Consider the following 23,570-nt stretch of genomic DNA (forward strand, 5'->3'; position numbering starts at 1 on the left):
ATGTACATGTATATGTATATATACATATCCGTTGAACGATATTTGCTCCTCCAGAACCCAATATCAATCTTGCTTGTTGCTTTCCAACCCGGTCCAACTTTGAGAATTTCATAAACCCTAATGACTTGTTCAAATTTCCGGTGCACGAAGACAGCAGAGGCGAAAGAAGGAAAGAACGAGCGAGCGAGCGAGGGAGAGATGGGGAAGCGGATGAGGCGAGGCAGCCGGTCCCCAACGTCCTCCTTCTCCGTCCTCAGCCATTCGGTCCTCCTCCGCCGCATCGCCTCCTCGAATCTCCCTTCGGACCCCTCCTCCCTCGACGTCGACGCCGTCGTCCACCACCTCCGCTCCCACTATCCTGACTACGCCCGCATCAAGCTCCAGCCCTTCACCCTCCGCGTACAGCGCACCATCGACTCCCTCCGCCGCCGCCCCACCGCCGACGACGATGCACCCCCCTCTAGTGAGAGGCCCGGCCGCTCCGACCTCTCCGAGCAGCGGCTGCTCCGGTCGGAGTCCGATTCCTTCGACGACTCGACCTCCACCTCGGACGACTGCGCCTTCCAGGCCAAGATGGGGCCGGAGTTCGATTTAACGAAGTCGCTGCTCCGCGATAGCTACGGCAAGCGGGCGAAGCCGAGGAACGGGAAGGAGGATAACATGGAGATTGAGGCGGCTGCGGATAAGCCGAGGAATGTGGAATTGGTTGATAGGGGTGGAGGAGGTAGTGGGGTCGAGACCCCTGTGGTTGAGAAGGGGAGGGGTGGCGGAGGTGAGGTAGATGATGGGGAGGAAGGGAGGCAGGGGCCAAGGTTTCGGGATCTCGGTGGGATGAAAAGGGTGCTGGAGGAACTGATGATGGAGGTGATTGTGCCGCTGTGCCATCCGCAGCTGCCCAAGTGGCTAGGGGTGAGGCCAATGGCCGGGATTCTATTGCACGGTCCGCCTGGGTGTGGCAAGACAAAGCTTGCGCATGCCATCGCCAATGAGACCGGTGTTCCTTTCTATAAGATCTCTGCTACCGAAGTGGTCTCCGGTGTCTCTGGTAAGATCCAGTTGCAATTTGTTCGTCTGCCATATTCTTCTATCAATTTAGTCACCTAAGTTCGCAAATAGCCTACTTGTTTTATGTTTTTTTTTTTTTTTTTTTGGTACAATACATGTTTTATGTTCGAGATGAAGGATTTTTCACTCGTGATATAAGCACATGGAGAATGTACATATTGGAATTTCATACAACCAAGATGAACTTTGGTCATATTTCTTTTAGCACGTAATGAGGGCTTAACTGAAATGCACTCTTATCATGAAATACCGTTGCCAATTTCTTAAGCTCATAAACTCTCATGAGTCACTAGTGCTTGGTTTGGTGCTTTGGGACAAGCTAAGTACCCATGAGAGATGGTTGTGGACTGCGCTTGAATGACATTTGGAGACTGTTTCCAAGATTTACCTCCAGACATGAATAACTTCAGAGATAATACCATGCAACTATGATGCATGACCTTGACCACAAACTAATGTTGTTTGGATATTCAACACTCTGGCTGCACATCAGATAAACAACCAACTCCCCAGCGCTATGATAAGTGATCTATGATTCTAGTATATGGCCCACAATAATGATAGGCTTGTAATCATGAAACCAAATGGTTTTGTAGTCACCTCTAACCTTTGTTTGTTTGATTTTGTTTGGAGGTCAAGCAAGTGGTTGGGCCTTCAAATAAAGGGATAGGAGTATCAAGACCTAGATTACTGTAGCCCATCACTGAGGAAGGTATGAAAATCACTATAAGAACAAATGATAATATTGCCAAAGCACCAATTCCACTACTTAAAAGATCGGCAGAAAATGGGGTATAATAATGTTGGTGCCAAGCCCTCTACTCACCGGTTAAGGACAGATCATTAAGAAAGATCCTTCTTTTGTTGCTAAAAAAATTAAATAATGCTGCAAAAATAATGTTAAAAGATTATAGTCATATCTGAAATATATGATTTATCCTAGAGAAATAATGAGGCATAAAAATTAGCTACTATCTCAAGATTGTAGGTCATTTCTACCTTTCTATCTGAATACTTCTTGGATTTAGAATGGAATTCTGTGCTATTTGATAAAATCCCTGGTCCATTGTATGACCTGATGTTGTTACTCAACTTTATGCTTTTGATATTTTTATATATGGATATATGACAGTGAATCTTGAGATTGATTTTTCTAATCATGCACAAACTAACTGCTTAATTACTTGAACCTTTTTTTCTTTACCTTATTGTAGGCATAGTATTGTAAATTATATATAAGCCTCGAATTATTCATGTTTTTCTCCCATGGGTGAATGATTCTCCTATGCTTTTTTTTTGCTGTGTTTCTGTTTATCTTCTTTATTACTGCATTATTGTCTTGGTCATTCCATTCAAAGTAGTATCGCCAACAAGCTGAAGTTTTGAATGTTTGTTTACACATGGTTATTTCAGGTGCTTCAGAAGAAAATATACGTGACCTTTTCAAGAAGGCATACAGAACTGCCCCTTCAATTGTTTTCATTGATGAGATAGATGCCATTGCTTCCAAGAGGGAAAACCTGCAGAGGGAGATGGAACGCCGGATAGTTACGCAATTAATGACTTGCATGGATGAGGCCCACCAGACACTTAGATCAAGCGATGCTAATTTGGAGTCAGAAGCATCTGAGAAAAAAGCTGGCTATGTTCTTGTAATTGGAGCCACAAATAGACCAGATGCGGTGGACCAAGCATTAAGAAGGCCTGGGCGGTTTGACCGAGAGATCATTTTGGGTGTCCCTGATGAAAATGCACGGGTTGAGATTTTGTCAGTACTTACTCGCAACCTTAGACTTGAGGGTGAATTTAACCTCTTCAAAATAGCAAGGTCCACACCAGGTTTTGTTGGAGCTGATTTGGAAGCATTAGTGAATAAAGCGGGAAACCTGGCAATGAAGAGAATAATAGATAGAAGAAAATCTCGACTTTCTTCTGAGCTTAAAAACAAGAACACTGAGGACTGGTGGAGGCAACCTTGGGCCCCTGAAGAAATGGAGAGCCTTAGTATTACAATGGCTGATTTCGAGGTAACCTACTAAAAGTAACACCTCCCTCCCCCCCCTCCCCTCAAACCCTGCTCTCTTCTCTTCTGTGTGTGTGTATTTGTGTGTGGGGGTGGGTGCATCTTGCATGCTCTTGCACATGTGCATGCCTATGCATGTGCATGCATTTGTTTGTGATATATGTACTTAAGGAAGCGACAATATCTTGTTCGTCTTTTCATTACCCAAATTTCTTTTTGTTCTTTTTGCTTTTATATTAATTGCATATATTGAATTTTTCCCTGTAACCTTTAACTCTTTGTGGGGAAGTGTGCTTTATTGCCCTTGTTGTTATGCTATAGCCTATTTTAGTATGTCTTTTTCCCTGCTGTCAGCAGATTCATAAGCATAGTTGTCTCTTTCTACCACTTGTTGCTCTATATTTTGATGCTAATAACTATTCCTTGAACAGATGGCATTTCTATTTTCTGCTTGTTCTGTTGGCTGCATTATATTATCTTAGTTGCCTAGAAAGAGTTACACATGCAACTAGGCATTTCTTGGAAGACCCATCCAAGAAAACGGATTGATTTGGTTTCTGACAAATTTGGAAGTGTCTCAGAAATAACTAGGGAAATGTCTGTAAGGTTCAAGAAGGAATAGCTGTCTTAAAAGTGTTGGATATATGGGAATCAACAAGTCCTTAAAAGTATTGGACATATGGGAAACAACAAGTCAACTTCTGTTCATTTCCCGCATGTTTCAAAACTCTTTACTGTTTCCTACATTAGGGGTTGCACCACATCAACATGTTTATGCTCTACACACACATCAACATGTTTCTGTTCTACACATGAATGAGATCATCTGTTTTCTAATGCTTCAACTATGCTTTGGTAGATCTGCAAATGTTAATCTTTTGATGTTATAGCTGTTTGCTCACCACTACAGCTTCTATATGATGTTAATGAAATTAACCTGTAAGTGAAGCACTTGCCTACCCATCTACTACTATGGTATTTTTCTGCTTATTTGTTTAAAATTTAAGATGCATAGTTTTCTAGTTTTCTTTTTCTTTTGCAGGAAGCAGCTAAACTGGTTCAACCATCTTCCAGAAGAGAAGGATTTTCCTCGATACCTAATGTTAAGTGGGAGGACGTTGGTGGTCTTAACTCATTGAGGAGAGAGTTTGATCGTTATGTTGTTCAACGAATAAAACACCCTGAGAAATATGAGGTAAATTTTTATCTTTGGAATATTATTGCATGTAAAAAGTATCAGGGAATTTGAAGTGATGTAAGGCTTTCTTGTTGTATGTTGCAGTTACTTTCTTTAATGTTTTGCGTATTGCCTTGTTTGCCAATTGTGGTCATTTTAGTTGAATGAAGTTTTCTTTCTGTATGCAAATGATAACATTGATGGGGACCCAAAAGTGATATCATATTTTCTTCTTGCATTCTGTTACTAGTAGCTAAGTGAAGGTATTCCATAAGTTTGTCTGTACATGTAACTGTCATCAAGTCTAGTACCTAATTTCAGTTGCTTACCATCTGAATTGAAATCTTGGTCTGACTTCTTGTTTGCTTACTTGATGAATGATAATAATGTGGGATTTGCATTATAATAGTCAGTCACCAGCATTCTAGTTACTAGTAATGTTAAATACCGAAATGGACTTTGGTTGTTAGTATATCCTCTTTTATCTTGATGTAAATGTGTTCTTCAGGAATTTGGAGTGAACTTGGAGGCTGGGATTTTGCTTTTTGGGCCTCCTGGTTGTGGCAAAACATTGATTGCCAAGGGTGTAGCAAATGAGGCAGGGGCAAGTTTTATACATATCAAGGTTTGCTTTTTGCTCTTTTTTTATTTTTACTTTTGTTCAACCACACCAATTATTCTTCATATTACATGCTTTTTTTTTATGGTTTAATGTATTATATGAAAGTTTTTTGAAAATATTTTTTCAACTTGTAATATGACTACTTAATATTGCTGAAATTTAGGGGCCTGAACTTTTGAACAAGTACGTTGGTGAGAGCGAGCTGGCAGTTAGAACAATTTTCAGCCGTGCCCGAACATGCTCTCCATGTATACTGTTTTTTGATGAGGTAGTTTGATAACTGTTATGACATTTAGTACTTTATGTCCTTTGGTAAATGTTGTAATCAGTAACTGTACATATCACATTTTTTAGTATCCTACACTATTACGTTACTATTTTTATGATGAATCTATATCATATCTAATTCAAATTCCAAATAATGTGAAGTTTGGCGACACACCTCCCCTACATCATTTATGTTTTCTGCAATTTGTGATGGAAGCTCCCAGGGTTTTGATCACAACTAGCAACCAGCACAAGTGTTAGTCCTATAAACTGAAAGAGCTGCAGAAGATGGCTCACAGTGTATGGTTAACCAGATGCTTTTTTAAGATGGAAATCTGCACCCACCATGCATCAGTTGCGCCTCCATGATATTACAAGTCCTATACACATGTAACACACCTAGGGCACTTGTGAGAAGAACCACCTGCTGACTCTTGAAAGACCGTCGCAACCTACAGCCCACTGCTAGTCTAATTTTAGAAACAACTTTATTATGCAAAGGGTTCCAAAAAAATGAAATTATTCTAGAATTGCACCGGTTCAATTACTGGGAGGCTTGCCCCAAATTTCACATAAATTGGGTCTCTTAATTAAAGGTAGAGTGTGCTCACCCACTTAGGGTCCGGATTTGCTTATATGGGTTACATCCACCTAGGTTGAGGTGATGGTGTGCTAACCTACTCCTTTATACCTAACTAGGTTTTAAGCTGTAGATTTGACAGTTAAAAGGAAGCATCTTTAGAACTATTAAATGTTTATGTTTTGCTTTGGGTGCTAGATTGATAACGGCAAAAAGTCCTAGGGTAGGATTATTGTTTATAGCTTGTTTATTAGGTATATATTTAGTTGAACAAATCTTAGAGTTGCCAAAACTTGAAAAGTTTTAGTTGCCTTCTTAACATGGAGTAATATGGTAATCAAATTTTATTATCCATGAGGCTTGGGCATCAATAATGCAGCAATTTTATGGCTTTTGTAAATTTCTTCTTGGACTAAAATAGTTAAGTAAAAGGAGAGCTAGGTCACCTATAAAAGGAGATTATTGCTGACTAGTCTGGAAGACTCTTTTGATTGTGTAAAGCATCACTTTTGAGAGCAGAAAATTCCTGAAGCTAATGTGGTTCTTCGATGCAGGACCATAGGGGATGGCCTGTGAGTATGTAAGTGGACCTAGGGAAGATATTAAAATAGGTTTTAGTCAACAAACCAGCCTGGCATCCTGTTACAGGAAATCAGGCAGGTGTTTTTTTTTGGACTGTTGTGAAAATTTCTAGGGTCAATGATTTCTGTTTTGAATTTTTATGAGAGGTGTCAGTCCTATGGTAATGAATCTAGGGTTGATTGGGTGATTGGTGAGTAATGATTGCTGGCCCATAAAGTATTTCATTTTGCTAAGATGAAAGTATGCAGTAATTTGATGTGTGATATGCAGAAAAAAATAGGATATTGAGACAATGGTTCTGCAAAAGATAAGTTTAAGATAGGAAAATGAGATTGCAGCAAAGGAGTAATGTAAACTAGAAATTGAAGTAAGAAGGAAATTGGTGGAGGGAAGAATTAGATATAGAGAGATACTAGTCGACATTAGTGAATTGTTCTTGTATTCACATGGCATAATACAAGTACTTTTACATGATCTTAGTCTTGTGCATCATGATAACCCTTGGATATGGCACTTTGTCAAATTTGGCCATGGGGAGAGACCAGAAAATCAGATGGGGGGAAAAGTTGATGCTGAGCTGAGCCTGGAAGATGGCCTGGCTGTGTACAAAAGAGCTTAGTGGGTGGAGGAGGTGTAGAGAGGTGCTTTTGATAAGGAAAGGCACTAAGTGGAGCATTGTGAGAGGAGAAAAATAGAAGGGAGATTCAAGGTTGTGCTTCATTTTTAAGAGTTGATATGTGCAATCCACGTGATTGCTTTTAAAAGAAACAGTATCTGCCACTAGCTTTCCTCTCAGTCATCCAACATTTTAAGAGGGATTGGTGTTATTTACAGGACATGAAGTGGGGAAGCCAGGGGCTCTTCATTTGTTTTTTTTCCTTTCTTCTTTTTTCTTTCCTTTTGAAAAGGAGCATTTGATGGATGGCTATGTTCCTTCATTAGAGAGTGACAATGGGTCTATTTGCCAACCCAAGTGTGGTCTAACTATAGCAAAATATGCCTAAGCCTACTTGAATAACTTGAGTAATGCTTTTTCTGCAAATGTCGATGGGAATACATGTCCGTGTGCCTCCACCTAACTTTGGGGTCAGTTTTTGGTGAAGTCCTTGTATCCCTAGTGTTGGGAGTGCAATGGATAAGTACACCTGCATGATAGGCAGACAATGTAACATTACTTTTCTCTATGCATGAAACTGAAAATTTAAGTGACAGAACTTGACCGATCCTACATGCCCTTTAACTGGAGTTACATCCTTATCTTTCATTAGTTTTTATGTCAGTTACAGGGTGGAAAGGCTGAATGGTAGGGTCGAGAAGTTTTCACAATTGTCTATCAACATTAATTCAATATTTTAGATGTTAATGCCAAATTCCTAGACAAGGCAAATTAGGCAACGGAGAGGCTTTCAACGTTACCAAAGCTAGTTGGCAAGTATAGAGGTCAATCTTATTGGTTACAGTTTAAGCACGTTCAACCAATGAGAAACTTTCATGAATTTGCTTAGACTTGGAAGGAGTTAAGATAAAGGGGTTTGGTTCAATATTGAACCTCTTTGGATGCCTTAAGTCTTGTAAATTTATCTTCCTAGAACTAATGTTGTCAATGTGGCTTCCTGGATGCCTTGGCAGCATCACCGCTCAAACACCTGCCAGATTATTGATTGCAACTAAGTATGAAGTGCAGATGACGATTGGATCAGTTAGCAATCTCCGAGATATTCTATAGATAGCTAAAACTGGAACTCATGGACAATTTACTTAAGCAGAGGTTGCATAAGCAAATGTGCAAAATACTTAAGAGAAAAAAAGGGAAACTGTACATTTAGTTTGTCATGGATTCATATAACATAATATGTTCAGTGTGTCCAAAACTCACAGCAAGAACACGGAAGCATGTTTTCAGGTTATATGAGGGCTCTTGCTGAGACTGCCTACAACTTCATAGCCCTAATATAAGCATAAAATACAGTATGTAATACCTCCAAAGTCAATTTTCTTAAGTTATTGATGTGCGATATTTGCCTCTGTTCCCTTTTGATTATGGCAGGTGGATGCTTTGACAACTAAACGAGGAAAAGATGGAGGGTGGGTTGTTGAACGTCTCCTAAACCAGGTTGGATTGTCAAATAGTTTTCTCTTCTTGTTGCATTCTTCTTTCTATCTATACTCATTTCATTCAGGATTTGATCGATATTAAACCTCTTATCCTCATGTCTAAACCTAAATCATTTTTTTTAACCTATGCAGCTACTTATTGAGCTAGATGGTGCTGATCAGCGACAGGGTGTTTATGTCATCGGAGCTACGAACAGGTGTGACAGATCTATTCCCCCTTTTCTCTATATGTCATTGCTGGGTTTCATTTTGAGCTTTAAGCTAAAATATTGGTTTTTCTATGCAGACTTGAGGTAATGGACCCTGCTGTACTTAGGCCAGGCAGATTCGGGAAGGTTCTTTATGTTCCACTACCTTGTGCCGATGAGCGTGGATTAATTCTCAAGGCACTTGCACGAAAGAAGCCTATTTCTGCTGATGTAGACTTAGATGCCCTAGCCCATAGAGAGGCATGCAACAATCTCACTGGGGCTGATCTGGCTGCTTTGGTATGACTTATGGTCTATTTGCCTTTTCTCCAGTTGTTTTCAAAGGTTTTAGTAGGGTGTAGTACATCTGGACTAATTAAGTAGATCTTTCTAGGCATGCTATTCATAAATGTTATTAAGTAAGAATTCTTATTATTTTCTTGCATCTGCACTTGTGATTTTGTTCATTTGACCATTGCAGCAATTATTTAGTTATCTTTGTTTTTAATTTTCATCAGATGAATGAAGCTGCCATGGCTGCCTTGGAAGAGAAGCAGAATTCTATAGATCAAGGAACTGCAAGTAGTGATCCATGGAATATTAAGATATCACATTTTGAGCAAGCTTTGCAGAAAATCACACCATCTGTCTCAGAGAAGGTATAACTAGAACTTTTGGGTCATGGCTTGGTATAAATCAGATTTCAGACTTATCAGTATTACATGCTTTCTATGTTTTATATATTTTGAGGCAACCTATGAAGCATGGACACATGCAATACAGATAGAACATGATATGGATAAGCTGATCTAGCAGGTCTTGAAAATATAGGATAGAATATTGCTGAGTGAGGCATGGCTTATCATTTCCTTGCAATAACATCAACATCACAAAATTCTAAAATTAATTATCCATCATGTCCATCATTAAAAGGTTGACATTGATCCACCCCCCAACCCCCGAACCCAAAACAAAAAAAAAAAAAAACCCAAAAAGAAACAGAAAAAGAACTCGCCGTTGCCAAACATGTCCAGGAAAAATCCTGGATCCTTAGTCTAATTGGAGAGCCTTTTATTCAATTTTGAAAAACAATACACTTAAATATAAGTGTCCAAGACAGAACAATTCTAATGACAGTTCTGCATGGTAAGACATGAAAACCTGTTGTTTGTTTATGCATTCAATCTCTGTTGTGCACTAAATCTACACAAAGGGGCCAGCAGTGGGGTGATAAAGGCTGGTGGATCACAGGTTATCACGTGTGCTACATTGCAACTATCCATAGACAAGAACCTTCCAATGTATGTCCCCGTCATATTTGATGCACGTTGGTATCAGATATTGGGACAGCATGCGTGTCCCAAGGGACAGCATCTTGAAACATGATCTACAGCGTGTGATGGCAAAGCTGGTGTTTTTGCTCTGAGCTTTGGATCACATCCATGCCCACATTGGTTCTGGTGACTTATCTTTTAAAATTGATCCCAAGTTGCAAACATAGCATTCTGTTAGTTCTTTCTTGCAGTAATGAACTTTAAGCTTTTTATCACATTTGAACTGGGTATAATTTTTTGCAAATCTATAAAATTTCTATTGTTTTTGCCGTTAATATAAAAGAGAACTAAAACAAAAGTAGCCTAGGCCATATTGACAATTCTAGTGGAGACATTGCTGGTCTTGCTTTTCTACCCTTTCATCTCACTTTATTCCCTCTGAATACATATTTTTCCATCTTTTTTTTTTCTTACCGGAAGTTGACTTGTTAGAATGACAACACATTTGCATGTTACTTTCTTTGACAATATAAAATATATTCTATTGCTAGCAAAAAACACTTCAGGTTCTTCTAGATTTCAAAGAATAATCCTACTTGCCTCGTTGGATGCCATGGAAACTAATCAAATGCTTTTCTTTTTTGGGCGAAGCAGGAAAGGATCTACTATGAGACCTTATCCCAAACCTTCAGAGCAGCTTGAAAATACTCATGTTTCACTCTTTAGTTGATATAGCATGGAAACCAGCCTGCAGTCTCAGAACCTCACAAATCTATCTTGCAACATAGCAGGATGATCAAGGGGTCAGTCAAAGTGTATTTGCTTAATCTTGGTTTTGCTATTCTTCACACCTGGCTATTTTGATGATTCGGTAGAAAGCTGCAGAGAAGCTGCTCAGCATGTTGGTAGAAGTTTGTTCAACCCTACCCATTCTCGATGAAGACCCGAGTGGAGTTTATGGTCTACTTATCTAAGTTTGATTGCTTCCAATCGGAAATATTGAGATAACCAATTGCGGAGCCTACAATTTTGCCTGTTTCAGAGTTTTCATTCCCATGTATTTTTCTACGGTGGTTTCCGTTTTTTATGTATTTTAAACAGGAGGTTTGTATTAATAATGCAATTTATTTGTGGCAATATTAATAGAGCCGCCAATTTTTGACCAATATCCGCTGATTTAAAAATGAAGGGAATTTGAATCTAGGTACCTTGGTTAAATGATTAGTCTTTTGTTTTTTATTTGTGGAGGATGGTTAGAGGCGGTGGGCTATACAATGAGGATTGCACTCTTCCAACATCTCTTGCTCCTCAGATCCTGATGGAGGTGGTATTTGAACCTAGATCTATAATGCACCTTGATCATTAATAGAAAAAATTGGAATAGGTGGCAGTGAACAATAAATATATTTATTGGAGTAAATTATAAAAATTCTTCAGAGATTATAAATAAAATACATTTATATCTTCTAATTTAAAAAAAAAACTACACTTGACTTATGATGTTTATTTTTATTTAATATTTTAATCTATAAATTAATAAAATATTAGTCAAACGGTTAACCTTAGGTAGAATTGAAATAATATATCAGAAAATATTTTAGAAACCACCTAAGACATAACAATATATATATACCTATTTATCAAGAATAAATTAAACTTTTTATATAAAATAAATGACTTTATGAACATCGTTAATTTAACTTGGTATAAATATAGATTTTATAAATTATTTATTTTTTTTAAAAAAAGTATAATTTATTTTATTTATTAAATTTAGCTCAAGCTTCTTCTTTTTTTCTTAAAGAAATTACTCGCATTCCCAGCATAACGTATCCATTAAATGCTTCTGTATTAAGCGTGTACTTGCGCCAGCCGTGCCTCAGACGCGAATCCAAACTCCCCACGTTTCACGCCCGTAAGAAGACACGCAAAGCTTTAAAAGGTGGGATCGGATGCGGTAGGCGAAAAGCCCGCAAAACACGACAAGGCTATAAAATAAAAGAAATAAAGTGAGACACAGAGGAGACGGCGCTTCAAGAAAGAAAGAAGTCGGTGCATCTGTCTTGCCGACCAATCATGACGGCTTCTCCCTGCGGTTAAAACCAGAATCGCTCTTTCCCAAATCCATCCTTATTCCTATCCCTATCCCCATCGCCCCCCCCTCTCCTCTCCAAATCCGCTATTCCTTTCTTCCCCACTCTTTCTTCCTTCTTCTCTTCCTTCTCCCCTTCCGATAATTTATTTTTTTACTCGTTATCGGAAGGAGGAATACCCAGATCTAGGGTTTTTATATCTCTCTTTTATTCTCTTTATTCTCTCTGTTTCCTTCCCCTTATTCTGTTTCTTTGTTCTCTTCTCTTGGGGGAGGGGAGTCCATCTTAGCCATGAGGGGGCCAGCGGAGCACGCGGCGGCGGCGGGGACAGCGGTGGCGGAGGAGGCCGATAGGGATAAAAAGAGGCGCCGCCGTCAGAATCGGCGATCCAAGCAAACCCTCGTCGGGCTGCCAGGTTATGTCTGGATTCCATGGTTTGGTTAAATTGTGATCTTTCGATTAGACATCCCATTTTTCTGAGGCTTTTTGGGGTTTTGATAGGGGGAAGCTGCAGCTCGATGGACTCGGTGTACGGGCAGCCACCGGAGTGGTTGGAGAATTCGAGAGGGGGTGCCGGTGGGGGCGGTTTGAAGGTTGGGCTGCAGAAGGCGTTTAATGTTGGCTTCAGCTCCCTCCCGGCGATGCATATTAACGATGAGGGTGATGCTGGTGGGATGACGGCTGGGTTACTGCCATGTAGTGTTGCGGGAGGGGAGATCTCCCGATCCTGCCCCTTGCCGAACTCATCTTCTCCCTTGAAGGATCCGATGGATGCAACGGCTCCCTGGAACACAGCAAAGAAGTATTTTGCTCCTTACTGGTCGGAGCAAGAAGTGGAAGAAGCGATTGAGGTATCTTGAGAGTTTGAGTTGGTCTTTTAGATTAGGAGAGGAACTCAAGAAGAAGGAGAGATACTGATGATGAATTTATGTGTGTTTTTGTGTTCATGTTCATGTGCAGAAAGGGAAAGCCTTTAAAGCTACTTTTCGTGTGAATGCATATAATAGTCTCGAGGTGGGGACTCGAAGCTTGGTTGGACTTTTGATCAATTAAGTGCTTTCTTGTTGTATTCTTATCGTTTTTTCTTGTTTCCAACAGAGTAAGCCTAAATGAACAATGGGTTCTCTGATGTTGCAGGCCTACTGTACCATAGATGGTGTACCAGTGGATGTTCTTATCAATGGAGTTGCTGCACAAAACAGAGCGGTAAATAATTTCTTTAGGTTTTTAAAACTACCTTATGCTCCTTTATTTTGTTTATATGCCGGATACTGAGTTTTGGGAGTATATGTTTTGGATTCATTGATAGTATATGTGGATCGCAATATGTATATCTGCTTCTGGCTGACAGAAATGAGTTGAAGTATGGCCATACAATGGAACAAATATCCAATATGAACATATCCCTAACACCAGAAAATGTAGTTAATTCCAGCATTGGATATTAAATTATTAATCCTATTTAGAATGTAGTTAATTCCAGCATTGGATATTAAATTATTAATCCTATTTAGGCTACTCTCAGTTTAATTTCTCATAAGGTTCCATGATTCAAGGACAAGATAATTGTGAGCAGTGGAGCATCAACAATCCCTCATTGTTAGAATCAGTTATATGTGAGTTTTTGTTATTACAACAGTTCAGTTGTATGTATGCGGATATCCAGTTACATATATTGAGACTTTATATGCACTGGAACATGGATTGCAATGCAAACAAACTTTATTTATTCATATTTATATCCAAATCCAGATTCCATTTTGGATATATAATTTAAATATGTATTTGATTGTACTAGGATGGACATAGAAGTAGATTGATTATATTGAACCTTGCATATTTGTATGTAGTACATGAATTATTGATTTCTTGCATAGCAAGAACTGTATATGTCTTGTAAGTTGATCAGTTCTGTGACTTGTTTGCTGGGAAGTTTTTGAAAACTGTGAAATGGCAGTATTTTTTGTTTCAATGTTGCGTATATGTTGTCATTTGTTATCTGATGTTTTTTGTATCGTTTCTTTCTTGAATGAAACATGCCATTAGTTTTTCTTAAACCAATCATCCATTTCTGGTTTTACTAGATCATCAGACAGACCAATTGTTGATGGATCATTTGTTCAATTAATAAAAGTAATTACCATATTTTAGCTTATTGGAATTATATCCGGTCCTTAGAACCACCTGTGGAAGGACCTATTACTGTATTTTTAATAAATGGTCCTTGGGATCATCCACCTTATGTTCTGTGCTTACTGTGAATCTTTGTTTTCATCAGGGCATCATAATACTGACTTTATTTTGCATTGTGTTGCTAGCATTTATCTTAAAAGATATTATCAACATAATATTTTGGAGTAATTTTTTGATTAAAAATTTAATTATTATAATATATTATCTGAAGTGGCATTGCATCTACACCTTTTTTTTTCTTTTATGAAAATTAATGCTAGTATCACATATGATTTCATATTGAATTGGCACTGCTGTGTGCATAAGTATGCAGGTTTAGTACAATAACGGATGACATTGGCATTTTCCTGATGTTTTATGGATGTGGTTTTATTTGACAAAGCCTTCTCGATCTTGTAGATTGAAGGCGATGTTGTTGCTGTCATGTTGGATCCTGTAACATCCTGGACTAGGTTGAAAGGATCAAATGTGCATGGCAATCCTGTTCTGGCAGATGATTCTAATATTCTCTCTGAAGCCCGAGAAGTGGTTGACAATAAATGTGCTGGGAAAGAACGGTTGGATGCCAACTGTGGTTGCTACACTTACAGTAATGGCTTGCTCCCATTGGACAAGAGGTGCCAATTTAATGATAATGGTGGTATTAGTGAAGTTGTTCATAGCAATCCGGGAAATGGACCTGGCATCTCCAATAAAAAGTGTATTGTACAGCAGTCTAATCCCCCAGAAAATTCAAATATGCAGGCTTTTGAGCAGGGGGAAGCTGCAAGAGCTTTAGAGCGGATACGTGCCATGATAAACTCTTACCCATCAAAACGGCCAACTGGAAGAGTCTTATCTATCATCAGAATGTCTCCTCGCCGTGGAGCGGTAATTGGTTTTCTTAGTTCTAGGAAGTGGCTTCCTGAAGGGGAAGGATATGGAAATCTGGTTAGTAGTCATGTTTCAAAAAACAAGAACCTTGTATCCTTATCTGATGAGGATTACATACAACTGATACCTACTGATCCCAAATTCCGAAAGATGGTTGTTACTGTCGGCAGCTTAGCAGACTCTGTAAAGAAAAGGCTGAAAAATGGTGACACAACAGTTGAAAAAGAATTAGTTGCTGCACACATAGATGAGTGGAGTGAGGAAAGTCTTTGTCCTCAAGCTCGTGTCATACATATTCTGGGACGAGGTGGTGAAATTGAACCACAAATCGGTGCCATCTTGTTTGAAAATGCAATTTGTGCTGCAAAATTTTCAACTGAATCACTGGCTTGCCTTCCAGATGTACCTTGGAAAGTCCCTGTAAAAGAGTTTGAAAGTAGACATGATCTCAGAAATATTTGCACTTTTACAATTGATCCATCTTCTGCAATTGACCTGGATGATGCTTTATCTGTAGAAATAATATCTGATGAAATATTTCGTGTTGGTGTTCACATTGCGGATGTCTCATACTTTGTTCTTCCGGACACAGCATTAGATACTGAAGCTCAAATTCGATCTACCAGCGTTTATATCTTACAACACAAGCTGCCGATGCTGCCTCCAAAACTTTCTGAAGAAGTGGCATCACTTATTCCGGGGGCAGATAGACTTGCCTTGTCAATTATTTGGGATATTGATCGCTTTGGGAACATCAAGAATCGCTGGATAGGCCGATCCATTATCCAGTCATGCTGCAAGCTGTCATATGAGTTTGTTCAAGATATCATTGATGGATCATTTGATGTTGATCAACCTAGTCTGTCAGGAAATTCAGGTCCTCAATTGCATGGCCAGTTTAAGTGGAAGGATGTATTTGAATCCCTCAAAAGCCTTCATGAGATCTCTAAGAAGCTGAGAGACATTAGATTTAAAGATGGAGCCCTTTGGCTTGAAACTGCTAAGCTTGTTTTCTTGTTTGATGAGTGTGGAACTCCATATGATAGCTTGCTTAATGAGAGAAAGGAGTCATGTTCTCTTGTTGAGGAATTTATGCTTTTGGCAAATAGGTCTGTTGCTGAAGTCATATCCAGGGCTTTTCCTGATTGTGCCTTGCTACGCAGGCATCCTGAACCAAATTTTCGAAAGCTTAAAGAGTTTGAAGCATTTTGTAGCAAACATGGTTTTGAGTTGGACACTTCATCCTCTGGTCAACTTGACCTTTCATTGTCCAAAATAAGGGAGAAGCTAAAGGATGATCCTGTATTGTTTCATATTCTCATTTCATATGCTTCAAGGCCGATGCAGTCAGCAGCATACTTCTGCACTGGGGATCTGAAAGGCAGGGAAAATGATTGGGCTCATTATGCACTGTCAGTTCCCTTCTACACACATTTTACTTCCCCATTGCGAAGGTATCCTGATATAATTGTGCATCGGACATTGTCAGCTGTACTTGATGCTGAAGATAATTATTCAAAGAAAAAACAGAATTTGCTTGGAGCATACAAGGGTGAAGCATCAGGCAGTGAAATTGCAAGCAGATGTTTTTCTGGCCTTTATTTTGATAAAGTTGCTGCTGAATCTGAAGAAGGTAGTCAAATATTATCAGCTGCTGCTTTGAAATTTAAAGTTCCTGGAACTGAGGTACTTGCAGAAGTTGCTGCATATTGTAATGAAAGAAAAGTAGCTAGCAGGCATGCTGAGGATGCTGGAGAGAAAGTCTATCTCTGGGCTCTGCTGAAGAAGAAAAAGGTATTTAATTAGCCCTTATGCCATATCTGCCATCTTTTTTTCTTGTTCCATTGTATCCTAATACTTGATGACAAAAATGTGTCAGCAGTAGTTATTGCTTTTTATGCCGCATGCAAACTGCTCTCATTTCATAAATTTCTGCTCTTTTCCTGTGACTCCAAAAATTGAAGTATTGATCACAGCAGTATTATTTTGGAGTGTCTTGTAGTGCATCCAACTACTTATTCTAGCACTTCAGGTGGCAACAAATTCGGGAATGATGCTGTCTCATCTCTTTCACCCTACAATTCTTTAATTTTCTCATATGCTGCATTTGCTATCGTTATAAATGATCAAGTTATATGACAGAGGGTGTGAGCAAACTGTGGTGGTCCATAATATTATGTTCTAGACTCGTGGATATCTAATTTGTTGTACTTTTGGCTTCTTGTTATGAGATGAATTTGGTTGGTTAAAGAAAGTTTATTTTAATTATTTATTTTCCTACTTTGGATAAACTCTGTTTATTTCTTTCTTTTGGTGTCCGATACAAATTACCCATCTAATGTTAACACACTTGGCAGTAGTTTTATGGACATCTCTCAGGGAAAGAGGAATATTGCTTTGCCTTCTCCTTTTGCTCTCTCTTTCTGCCCCTATTTATAAAATTTTGGATCTTTTGGTTGAGAATTGGTTCAAATCCAGTGCTAACCTGATTGTTGATCAGACTTGGATTTGGATTTGAATGCTATAATCGTTACAAGGGTTGCATTTAGATTTTACATAAATTAATTCTGAAACTGACTGGTAACAGCCTTTCGGGGGAGTTTAGGTATTGTTTTTTTAAATTTTTCGGCTTGTTGTCGTTATTTTTGAAACCTTATCCTATCTGGGAAACTTAACAAATCCAATGAGTGCATGGGTCTGAAAGCAATGGTTTTTACCTCTGAGGGTGTTAAGTTCTGTAGGAGCACTTGAGCTGGCCTACTTTATCTTGCTTCATCTGTAACTTGATTTGGATAGGCCCTTTCTTAAAATCAGTTAGCTATGTTTCCCTCTACTATTATAATGGAAATGGTCAAATGACATCCATGCTTTGGTCTCGCTCCAACTTTTATGATCTCCATTACTCTTAATAAATTTTTAGCTGTTAGTGGAACTCTTAACTTTGTCCCAACATCACCCAAGGGAAGTCTGGTAATTCTGATCTGTTACGGTATGAAGAGAATGTTATCTTGTCACGTTTACACTCAAGAATCTGGATATATGTTGGAAGTGAAAGCACAAGAGGACAATAATTAGAGGTGAAAGTACATATAACCATGAGCCTTTTCTCTATACATGCACTCCCCTCTGAGAAATTGTACCCCCATCTTTTTATGGATTTTAGTTACATACATAAATTTAGAAAGAAAGAAAGAAAAAAGTTATGGAAAACAAAATCTAACAATTAATATTTGCCCGATAAATGAGATTACCACTGTCCATCACATACTCATTCTCCATGAACAGTCATGTACCGGGCAGTAGCAGTCATACATTGGCAGGATGTTTATGGGTACATGCATTGATTAATATGAGGATTGCCTGGACATAACTAGTATTTCAAAATGTGCAATTTTTTACCATTATGAACTCATAAATATTCAAGAAGATGCCAAAAATAAAATGCAGTTTTAAGATGAATAAATAGAAAGACAGTTGTACCATTAAAAAAAATTATGGGCAGGGCCATGACAGCATAGAGCAAGGTAATTTACCTTAATAAGAAAATATATTAAAAGCACAGACGAAATTTTGCTTTTGCACTGCTGATGCTATTGCTATTACTCCTTGTGAGCCACCTAGCCAAGTGCTTTTACTTTGCAGCTGCTAGTGCTCAATGTGACTACTCAGCACTCTGAGAGACTAAACTTTCCCTTTTCTTGTCAGCTCTTTTTTCTTTCACCTAGTAGTGTATAGCTAACATCTTTCCACTATAACGGATTTTGGACCTTTTTTATCAAACCCAAATCTTCTACTTGATAATTTCGTCTTTTGAATGTAGACAGTTGTGTGTGTGTGTGTGTGTTTTCTTTTAATAACCTGCAAACCTACATAGGCCACTATGTTTTTACGCTCCTACTTAATTGCTTCAGCTTCATCTCTGTTCTCCTACAAAAATGAGAAGAGGATAGATTAAGAAAGAGCAATTAATCTATCGTATCCATGTACATTGCTAAAACCTTCTTCCCTGTCCCCATAATTCTTGCTTGATCATAATATTTCATCATTACAAATATTCCTTCAAAGGCTAATTATGCAGCATATCTTAGTGGAACAGTGGAGGTTGTGGTTTAGCTGTGGTTGTTAGGTATCATTGAAAAAGGTATAATTAGTTGCAGCCATATGTATGTGCTCTGACAAGTGGACTAAACAATAGTTTTTAACTTTTATGGATCTCACATGTAACAAGGTGGAATGTCTGTTAACATGACTTAATCATTGTTGTATTGTATTGGAGATGACTGCTCCTTGGAGTTAATCTCCAGCTGAATTTGTTGCTTGTCTTGTTGTGCTGGATTCCTGATCTTATGTAACTCTCTTTGTTGGCCATTTGCAGGTCCTAGTTTCTGAAGCCAGAGTTTTGGGGTTGGGACCAAGGTTCATGTCAGTTTACATTCACAAGTTTGCTGTAAGGACATCAACATCTTCCAAATTTTTATTTCTGGTTGTTCTTTTATCAATCTTATTGCTGTATTCTGCTCCTATAGATTGAGCGGCGGATATATTATGATGAAGTTGAAGGCTTGACTGCTGAGTGGTTTGAGACTACTTGCACATTGGTGCTAGATATACTTAGGAATAAACGCTTTCATAGAAGGGGTAGCCCCAGGAGCTTCCGTGCAATTGAAGATGTAGCGTTGGTGTTGAATCCGTTGGAGCTAGTCGTACCTGAGAAAGAGAAGAAAGCAACAGAAGCAGGGTGTGGTACTGCTAGTTTAACATCGTCGGGCCTTGCAGAGAACAGTGAAATCTATCCAATTGTTTTTCCTCTTGTATTGCGACACCTATCTGCTGTCCCTGTAGCTCTCCATGCTGTTGGAGGTGATGATGGTCCGTTGGACGTTGGGGCAAGGTTATACATGTGCTCTTACTTCTGGTAAGTTGGTCACAAATTCAGGGGTGCTCGCGGCAAGGGAGATTTTAGCAGTTGACATGGTTTCACTCTCATGATCAAATGATCCGAGTAAAAGCAAGGAAAATGGAACTCCATCTGCTGCAAGATTCCATGAATAGAATGGGTTTGCTCCATGTAGATATCATAATTATGTATAGTTGCAGGGAGGTCAAAAGTGAATAAGGACCTCTCCTTTAACTAGCTACCCACAAATATCTGACGGTTGAAGAAAGCCTCTCTTTTTTAAGGGAGGCTTGAGTTGTGGGTTTGGTTGGTAATCGGATTGGGTGGGCCTTAGGGCTTAGGTGGCTTTGCCTTTTATCACCAAGCTACTTACTGGGAGATTGGATTTGCCTGAGTTTTTTTTTTCCCGCAACAGGCATATTCAGACCAGGATGTCCATGGCCTCTACCCTCTTCTGTGTCAAGACTATCAAGGATTTCAAAAGCCTGCTTGTGTTTTATAATGGTGGGCTTTATCTGTTGGCGTTTCCAACTATACCATGTTCTGCTGAAGGCTTGTTAATTGAGCTTTGTGTTCTTATATGTGATTATATAGCTTAGCAAACTTTCGGCTTGTTTTTTTATTATGAAAGCTTTTCAAGTTGCTGTTATGTTACTCTTGCTGGGTGTTAATCCAGTTGATGCTTCCACAATTCAGCCATGGTATTACATTCTCTTGCTGCAATAGCAGTTCATGTTGTAAGCTTCCAAATCACTTGCCCCCATTGATTGGGTGTGGATGGACAATCTGCCTAATTTGGTTGAAATGTTTTAGTTGGTCTAGTCTGGTCCTATATGATTGTTTCCAGTGTGCTTCAAAATTTGGGTCAGATTGTCAGCTTGGGAATTCCAGACAAAAGCAGTGGGCTACCCAGGAATCCCATCATGTCCTTGATTGATCGCCTAGGTATGCTTGACGGGATCTAGTGCTTTACAGGCCTTGTGATGATGCTGTTATGCTGGGGAACTTTACAAGCTTTGGTGGCGCTATTCTGATAGAGTGATGATGCTGTTATGCTAGGAAACTCTTCAGTGGTGCTCATTTTGACAGATTGAGGCTTCCTTTGTTGCAATAACGCAACTGTTATCATACATGCACAGATTACATGCAAGTATGCAGATTTTCACTGATACATGTGGATACTGCGGAGAAATGCTATGAGGCATCCGCTTGATGCACTTCATAAAATCACCTTGCCGTGTGGCATGAGAGGATCGATATTTGTGAAGGTGCTGTATGTTGAGTTGCTAGCCAACATTATGTGATCTAAGAGTTTTATTTTGCACTAGTAGGTGCCCCAAAGTATTTTCCTTAGGGTTTAGTTGGTAACGGTATTTGGTGTAAAGAAAAAAAATTCAATTTTTTTATTTTTTAAAACATTTTCATTATTTATGAAAAAAAAAAAGTGAAAGTAAAAAACTACCTTCTTTTTTTCAGAAAAAATAAAATTTTAGGCTTCCTTCTCTAGTGCCTCTCATATCTCTATTCCGATTCCTCTCCAATTCTCTGTCTATTCGGCTTTCTTTCCATCTCATTGTAATGTCCCTGGCATCGTGCTCTACACCGATGACGCCCTCATCATCACCCCACACATCGTTTTCCTTCTCTACTATTGCTAGCCTTCCACAGCCTTTTTGATATCTCCACTGAGGTCCTCATAACTCTGTGTCCTCCGCTTCCTCTCCAACTCCTCCCTCACCTCGGTTCGTGCCTTCTATAACTATCCTCTTGCGATGGTCGCCCACTTTGTTAAGGCCAAGTGCATCCTTAAGTACCTCTTTCTTTGCCACCTCTATGTCTAGCTTTGTTTATTAAATATATTTTTCTAGTTTTGTTGCTTAAAAAAATTACTGACTACCAAATATATTTCTGTTTTAATTTTTTTATTTAAAAAAAAAGTGACAGTGGTACCAAATACAATCTTAATTGGTTACTTCTCTTATTGCGATGCATCGCATCTCATGTAGATCCCCTTAAGTGTGGGCAGTTGGCATGTGGATGGCGTTTGCATGTCATGTGATTGGCACTACACGTCTGATGAGCTTGGCAAGGAATTTTTGTTGGAGCATGAGCCTAGATTGATTATGACATTGAAAATACAACTATATCTAGGAGTGGTAATGGGTCGGGTCGGATAGGGTCATGAGTGGCCCCGACCCAAACCTGTTTCTTGTTCAAGTCCTAATATTGGATCCAGACCTAACTCAATAGAAGATCGGATCGGGTCCATGGCTACAATTTTTGACCCAATAGATTATTCGAGTTAGGTCGGATCCATATATAACCATATCCCAACACAAAAAATTTGGATCCGGATTGGGTCCAGATAAGGATAAAAGCCAATACTCTAATAACTTGCTTACACCGTAAATAACTATATCTAAGGAATTTTCACTTTCTCAAAAAAAGATTAATAGAGATATAGAAATCAGATGTTGTTGTATAAAGACAATGAATAAATATTTGTTTTGCTTAAATATGGGTTAATGTTTATTGTATTTTATATGTAAAACATGCTTGAGATATCTTTAGCACAAGCTAGCATGACTGAGTTCAAGTATAAACTAAGTTCATATATTATTAGCCATTTATTGGCCCACTAGTTGCATAGAATAAAGACTCATGAGGCTCAAATTACTTGCAGAAGTCCTACTACCACTGAACCTAACACCAAACAAAGCTTCGACCTAATGATACTAAAAGGTTGGGTCCACATTGCCAAACATGTAGAATAAACTTATGGATCTTCACCTGTTTTTGGTATTGGTGAAATTTGCTATCTTATTTTAAATTGATTTGATATGGAATACCAATTCCACTACATGTTACTATATCTATTACTTCCTCTTCTTTTTAAACAAATAAATTCTTTCATACATATTTGCATTTTCTTTTTTTTCTAATTTCATTCCAGGTAAATGTAATCAATGAAAGTATTCATACTCCTAATGACCACCAAACTCTTATCTAACCTACCTACCTTCATAAAAAAATGCAACCCCACAATTTGAGACCACCACGAAGCTTGATATCATTATATTACTCCACATTTCTACTCACTGTCAACTTCAGCTTAACAATTAGGAATAGAAAGTTAAGACACAAGGTCGAGCCTTAAGCACCAACTGGGTGGCCGGGCCTGCACCCCTACGTCCTGTGGGCCCAAATGGTTAAGCGAGTTTGGGTCGGATCGGAGGATTGGAAGCCTAAAATTACTTAAATTTCAAATCGATCAGGTTGGTTCGGGTCGGGTCGAAATTCAAAAAACCCAGACCCGATCCTGAAAATAGAATAAATCCAATTTTAGAACCCAACCCGCCCCACGAGTCTTTTAAAATGGATCGGATAGGGTCTAATCAGATCGGGTCACTGGTCAACCCGACTCATTTGCAGCCTTATTTGTATCTTTCTAATGCATCCCTGCGAGCCCTATTCTTTTTTTCTCCCTTTCGTCCTCTATCCTTCCTCTGCATACTAAGAACTATTCTATTTCAACTTGTTTAACTTTTCTATCTAGAAAACTAGATTATATCTAAAGGTGTTTCTCTTATTATTTTATTTTGTGATTTCCACGAATGTATT

General features: G+C 38.8%; 2 protein-coding genes across 4 annotated transcripts; both read left to right on the forward strand.

Moving 5' to 3' along the window:
* The first annotated feature begins 88 nt into the window (after window positions 1–88).
* LOC103707913 (cell division control protein 48 homolog C-like) lies at window positions 89–11,061 on the forward strand. Of its 2 annotated transcripts, XR_604216.4 has the most exons (11): window positions 89–1,045; window positions 2,479–3,092; window positions 4,131–4,283; window positions 4,774–4,890; window positions 5,051–5,155; window positions 8,364–8,429; window positions 8,564–8,628; window positions 8,718–8,919; window positions 9,138–9,278; window positions 10,548–10,696; window positions 10,779–11,061. XR_604216.4 is itself a non-coding variant. In XM_008792627.4 (10 exons), the coding sequence occupies exons 1-10, from the start codon at window positions 121–123 to the stop codon at window positions 10,593–10,595; spliced, it is 2,436 nt and encodes an 811-aa protein (XP_008790849.1). In that variant the 5' UTR covers window positions 89–120; the 3' UTR covers window positions 10,596–11,061. The 2 variants fall into 2 exon arrangements, 1 of the variants encoding a protein (XP_008790849.1); XM_008792627.4 differs by having other exon boundaries at window positions 10,548–11,061.
* Window positions 11,062–11,923: 862 nt separating this feature from the next.
* LOC103707912 (DIS3-like exonuclease 2) lies at window positions 11,924–20,694 on the forward strand. Of its 2 annotated transcripts, XM_008792624.4 has the most exons (7): window positions 11,924–12,401; window positions 12,488–12,837; window positions 12,947–13,000; window positions 13,124–13,192; window positions 14,579–16,846; window positions 19,428–19,499; window positions 19,579–20,694. In XM_008792624.4, exons 1-7 carry the CDS (start codon window positions 12,278–12,280, stop codon window positions 19,969–19,971), a joined length of 3,330 nt encoding a protein of 1,109 aa, XP_008790846.1. In that variant the 5' UTR covers window positions 11,924–12,277; the 3' UTR covers window positions 19,972–20,694. The 2 variants fall into 2 exon arrangements, with proteins under 2 accessions (XP_008790846.1, XP_026660773.1); XM_026804972.2 differs by lacking the exon at window positions 11,924–12,401 and having other exon boundaries at window positions 12,773–12,837; window positions 13,085–13,192.
* Window positions 20,695–23,570: the final 2,876 nt, after the last annotated feature.

The sequence above is a fragment of the Phoenix dactylifera genome, chromosome 15 (assembly GCF_009389715.1).
Source record: "Phoenix dactylifera cultivar Barhee BC4 chromosome 15, palm_55x_up_171113_PBpolish2nd_filt_p, whole genome shotgun sequence".
Lineage (NCBI taxonomy): Eukaryota > Viridiplantae > Streptophyta > Magnoliopsida > Arecales > Arecaceae > Phoenix > Phoenix dactylifera.